The 6000-nt window shown below is 49.5% G+C and overlaps 1 protein-coding gene across 3 annotated transcripts in view; it reads right to left on the bottom strand.

The window, feature by feature from the left end:
* Nucleotides 1-1569: 1569 nt before the first annotated feature.
* The window catches only part of SORD (sorbitol dehydrogenase), a 38061-nt gene continuing 33630 nt past the window's right edge, over nucleotides 1570-6000 (bottom strand). For 2 of the 3 annotated variants that reach the window (XM_064366007.1, XM_012442321.2), the window contains 2 exons: nucleotides 3329-3450; nucleotides 1570-3022 (listed from right to left, as the gene is read on the bottom strand). In XM_064366007.1, the coding sequence (XP_064222077.1) occupies nucleotides 2857-3022; nucleotides 3329-3450 (288 nt within the window). In that variant the 3' untranslated portion in view covers nucleotides 1570-2856. Of the gene's footprint in view, nucleotides 3023-3313; nucleotides 3451-6000 lie in introns of all 3 variants that reach the window. The other variant, XM_064366008.1, reaches the window with a different exon arrangement.

Below are 6000 nucleotides of genomic sequence, written 5' to 3'. Positions count from 1 at the left end.
GGTGGGCATGAAAATTAGGATTTTTTTTAAAGTCCTTATCTGTTACAAGTAAAATGAAAAAAGTAAAGTATACTCACATTAATGTTTACAAATGCATGTACATATTTTATATGTGTAGAGATCCATGGAAGGGGCTGCAGGAAGCCCAAGAATTCATTCCTACCACCACCACCACCGCTACCACCTAAGTGCTCAATCAATATTGATTGACTCAGTGATATCATTCCCGGAACCAAGAATGTGAATTCCCCACAAGCTCCCTGACCTTGGGAGGCAGCCTCTGTGTGCTCTGTCAGCAGTGCCTGGAAATTGGCTTACGCTTTCAGTCAACACTTGAGGACCCCACCCAGTCAGCACCACCAGTGCTAGGGAGTGAAGGAGTGTCAGGGTGGAGAGCTGGAAAGAATCCTACAGGAAACCGGGAGGGTAGCAAGCAGCGGGCTGCTCCACAGACCCCAGAGGAGAAAGGGGATATGTTGGCTCCAGTAATTCCCTCTTGCATCCCACCTCTGGCTGCAGAGGCTGGTGTGAGGTCACCTCTGGACTCAGTCACTGGTTCTGTGACATCTTCCCCACCCAGTCTCCCTTGTGTAGCACAATCCTGCCGTCCTCCCTCCTGGCTCCTATTGTGTGTACAGAAGTCCTGTTGGGGAGTTGGTGGAGCCAGAGGTTAGGAGAAGGGGAGGCAAATAGGATTTATGGGATATTTGCCTTTTCTAAGAACTGTCCCCTGCTCATGTCAACCTAGGCTCAAAGTATGGAGGCCAAATAAGGGGAAGCAATGCTCACTACTAGAAGCTAGCTGGGACCGAGACTGAGTCTGGCGACAGGTGGTGGGGCCTGATCAGGGTCATCTTTGGGGGCCATCCGCCAAACAGACTTCTTCCTAGGGCTCAGGGAGGAGGAGGATGAAGGGGCAGCAGTGAAATGGCTTGGCTAGGAGTGCACAGTCTGCAGGAACTGTCTCCAAGTCACCAGCAGACATTCTCTGGTGAAGCCTCTGCCCCTCACTCCCAGCTTCCTTCTCCTCTTAAAGCCCTGACTGAGCTCCTTCCCTGCGCACCTGAAAGTGGACACAGGGTGTGAGGATGATGTTCCCACCAAGACTGCTTAGCGCATCTTCTCATCAGTAGGAGCTGCTTGGTGGGGGTGGTGGCATGGGGAGCATCATTTGTCCTCTAGGACTGGACCCTTCAGGCCTCTGAAAGGCAGCATGTTGTAAAGAATTTGATGCCAGGATTCCTGGGTTCTGTCTGATCCTGGGCCATTGACTAACCCACTGTGTGATTTGCCAAGTCACTTCCCCAATCTGAGCCTCAGTTTCCTCCCTTGTTAACTGAAGGGTTGTGTTAAACAATCTTAAGTTCTCTTCTGGCACTTAATATTTTCCTTACTTACAAAATGATTGCGTATGTGGCTTGTTGTGAGGATTAGAGATGATTCATGTCGATGAAATTATACTTGGTACAGAAAATATGTCATCTTCAAAATTCATAGGATCCTTCCCTCTGGGAAATGGGTAACCTAAGTCCATTCCTCCCTAAACAGGGGTGTAAAGAGTAGCTTGAGTCAAATGCCACCAACAATATTTATTGCCCAAAGCACTTTGAAAGATTCAGGCACAAGGACATGGCTTTCCCAAGTTACAAGAAAATCAGAACCTCTTCAAACTCACCCTCCACCTGCAGCCAAAGTAAGGGATTAAAGGTTATAGTTCAAGCTATGTCATGGCTACTATATCCTCATTCTTGATGAATAATCTCGAAGTCACAAATGCGCATGATGTGATTTGGATCCAAATCTTACCAGGAAAAAAACCCACCAGGAAAATAAGACAAGTTCATAGAAATCATTCCAACAGAAAGATACCAAGAGCCTTTATGGGCAATGAGAAGAGGAAAGATTTTCTGTTTATTATAACCAGAAAGAAATGGAATTGTCTAATAATCATCAGTGATTATAAGCCTAGGAGGGGATGATAATCTTGCAGGGTAGGGAAGTCTTGTGAGCCAGCCAAACCCTCCTGGTCTCTGGTGATGTCTGTAGGTAGCAGTTTCCTGGCTGCCTAGTGACAAGGGACCATGCTAGAGGTGGGGCAGGGTATTTTGGGGAGGGGGTCCTTCACTTGGCAAGTGAAGTAACACAATTCTCAGGAGTTGAAGAAGAGGCAATCTTCACACAGTGCTGAGAAGTCCTCTTACTTTTTCCATATTAGGGGAATGCAAGCTGGTTTAACCTATATCCTTTAATATATTAATATAATGAATTATATTAATTTGGTTGGTTTTAAAATTATCCTGGATCCAGGAAAGTGATGCCTTTTCTTACTCTCCTTTTATCATCAAACCAAATAGCCAATGTGTCTCTAGAAACATTGCATTCTAAACTGAAAGTGCTGACAAGCCTTCATCCCAGACCCTGAGTGGCAGATTTCCATGAAAATCCGCTTCTGGACCAGTTAAGTCTTCATGAAGTTGTCTCTTTATAACTCAGCCCTCATTCCCCTCCGGGTCATTAGCAGTGGAGCCAGGAAACCCAAGGGCCAGATTTCCTTACTCAACGAAGGCACTCCAGGAAGAAGGGAAGTTCCTGGCGCCTGCCCGCCAAACTTTGCTCTACTTGCTGAACTTTGCTCAGCATGAACAGGTCATTCTGGCTACAACTTCCCCAAAACTATCCCAAATTGTATCTTTAAGGCACACCAATTCCTCTATGTAAGGCCTTCTGTTCATAATGAATTGTATTAATTGTTCTTAACATTCAGGACAGAAAGTTCTGCATCAAAGCCCACCCCTGTCCAGCCATTCTGTCCTGAGAGTCCAAAGACTGTGAGGATGAGGGCAGAGCCAATTAACATCAGGGATTCTGGTCATTGGGATCACACTTGAGCATGACTTTCAACCCCAATCCCTTTTTGGATGTTTCAAAGGCCTCCAGAGCTTTCTCCAGAGGAAACCTATGAGTGACGAGTGGCATTACGTTCACAGACTTGGACTCAAGCATTGAAATCGCCATTGGCCACCTGTAAAAGAGCATGAGCATTATATTCAACCTTCAAGGGTTCTGGGGAGGATGAGCAGCAGACACCTAGTAAGAGCGTGCTTGAAAATCCCCTCCCTCCCTCCATCCATCCTTCTGTCCCTCCCATTCTTTAACTGGGAGTGAGTGTTCTCCCTTTGGATCCCTGTTATATCACACAGCTGTCAGTGTGGCCAGGGAGTGCCCCCCATGAACAAGCAGGCAGAGACTCATAGGCCCAGAGGCTGAGTGGGGCCTTCCCTGGTCTTGCTGGAGGCTGGGCATCCCGGCTCACCTGCAGCATACTCACGTGTTGCTGTATCGAAACACGCCCTTGATATCCACCTCCCGGGTGGCTGCATGCACTAGGGGCACGGTGGTCATCTCAGAGCCCAGGCCCACAAGCACCAGGGTCCCACCAGAGCGAGTGGCCTGAAAAGGAGGTAAAAACAAGAAAGCTCAGAAGATAAGCAGACACCGACTTCCCACTTAAAATAACATACTGTCATCGCACAAGTAGCTGCTGGTTGCATCAGCTGAGCATCCAAAAATTCCAGAGAATATGATTTTTGTCTACTGCTGCACTGCTCAACCTGCCAACCAAACTTAACCGAGTGGCAGAGTAAACACTGTTTTCTTTAAAGCTTCTGAAAAAATACACTTAATCCATGGAGAACCAGGCACAGTGGGAACGTCTTCCAAAGATTCGGGACCTGATATTGGCTTCAGCCACTTCCAGAGTCTCAGGACCTGTGGAAGCAGCCCCAGAGTGCCCCTCCGCAGGCAGCGCTTTCATCAGAGCTCGAAGGAACCACCTGTACTCTAAGCTCACCAGTGGTGAGGAAACTATAAACATGATACAGATGGGCCGCTTGTATTCTGTGGTTTAAAAAAGGCTGTGTACGTGCGTGCAGGCTGGCACTGAGAAATCTTTATGTTCCAGAGATGTTTACTTCAACAGCATGAGCCATTATGGGTTTTGTCTTCCTCGAATGTTTATCTGGCTTATCAGTTCTCCCCTTGGAATGGGTCAGAGGTGGCAGTGAAAACTTCTCCTGACAATTTCCCCAGAACTCCCTGTGAGGGCTGTGCCTGTTCCAGGGCTTTCTGGGGATTACTGTGCTGAGTGTGGTGAGAGACAGGACGACGGACAATTCATTCACGCTGGGTGTTCGTTATGGTCAGCAGCAAGCATTTATTGGGACCACTGTAGGTGCTAAACAGCGGAACTAGAAAAAGGCACACGTCACAGCCTCCACCTCTGAGAGGAAGGCTACACACAGAGCGAGGCCTGCAGTGCCATAAGCAAGAGGTGAACTCGGGGTTTGGGTGGTGTGGGTGTGACTCCCGGCGCAGCTGCTTCAGAGCTGTGGCACCCTGGATGTGCCCTCTCAGCCCATTTTCCGGGAAACTACTTCCTCATCAGTACTTCCTCTCTACCTGGTGATAAGGAGGAACACCAGCTGGCCATCCCAAGCTGCCAAGATGCCAGCAGTGTGCTGGCCACAGGTCAAGGAATGCTGGAACCGCCTGGACACTGTCCTGTAGCTATGGCCTCTGCACCAAGGAGAGGACATCAATTCTACCCCAAAGCATTTGCAACGTCTCATCACAGACACTGTCCAGTCACAACCGAGCAGGACGGTGATGCCCAGATATGTCTATATTTGGTGCGGCCACTTAACCTGCTCATTGGCGGGGTGGCCTGTAGCATTCTACAGCACCTGTCATGCGTGACAGTTCCACTCCCTACGTCAAGAGAGACACTGCTTCAGGCCTGGTGAGGCCCATGGGTTACATTCACCTCCATGCTTGCCTCAGGTAGCCTGGCAACCAGGCCCCCACCATCGACATCTGGAAATGCCAGCTGCTCCAAATGACCTAAGGGCAGGGCATAAGAGGAAGGAGGGCCACGTCCTTTAAGTCCCTCAACTTATACCGTCTCTCTGTGGTGTGGAGGTCACTGACCTGCTGACAAGTTGAAGACAGTAGACACAACTTACTCATGTCTTAGCCCTCAAAGTGCCCAGCACAGAGCCTGGCACACAGCAGGTACCTAAGACATACCTTGGGTAGATCAGTCACACACAGACCCGTTGTTCCTCTCTGAGCTTTAGCTTTTTTTTTGCCCTTTCCCACATGGTGACCACTGTCCCTGACAGTGAAGCAGAGGGCTGGCCGACTCCAGCTGAAACTCAGGACAGTGCCAAGATGGCGCCCACTCCTCCCTCTCCGTCACTGCTTCCTCAGCTCCCAAGGCCACTGGGCAACTTGGTAGGAGGAGGTCAAGGCAGCTCTGCTACTCAGCTTGGTGGGTCAGCCTTCCCTAGAATGTCTCATGTGATGCGAAGTGCCCTCATGCATGAATCGGCTGTGACTCAGAAGGAAGGAGGAAGTCCACGCTACCGTGGGGAAGCTGTCTGGGAGGCAAGGGTGGGAGTTCCCTGTGGTGGCAGCTGCCTGCGACCCTCCCCAGGGACAGTCTCTGTCCCCTCGACTCTAGCATGGTTGCTCGTCCCCTCCTTCCCTTCCTCTCCTAAGCAGCAAGGCAGCTCAGGCACTGGGGCCTGGCAGGGCTAGGCCTGGGCCTGGGCCAGATTTGGCTTGCCTCAAACAAACCACAAATCCCTCAGCATATAAGGGTAACTGATTTTCAGGCATATTATGCAAAGTAGGCATCATGTTCATAAAGTAGAGCAGAGAACCTGGCATACAGTAGGGCTCGAAACCTGAAAGTTATTCTTTTTCCCCTCTTTTCCTCATCCTTTGATCTGCCAACGCCACTCCTTCCCACCACCTCCTACTTCTGGCAACGTCCCATAAGTGGCTGGTGGGTCGCTGAGGGGTGAGTCAGGCATTGGCAGCTTTTATGCTCCTAGTTCTGGGACACAATACAAGCAGTAGCCAGCTGTGACCCTGGAAAATCACCTCACCTTCATAACTAACTGAATTAATGACTGTCACTTTAGATCAATGACTAAA

This window comes from Aotus nancymaae, unplaced genomic scaffold, assembly GCF_030222135.1.
Source record: "Aotus nancymaae isolate 86718 unplaced genomic scaffold, 86718_ANA_hifiasm-v0.15.2.pri h1tg000062l, whole genome shotgun sequence".
NCBI classification, from domain to species: Eukaryota; Metazoa; Chordata; class Mammalia; order Primates; family Aotidae; genus Aotus; species Aotus nancymaae.
The sequence above is the reverse complement of the archived record's forward strand: the minus strand, read 5'-3'. Positions and strand labels throughout refer to the sequence as shown.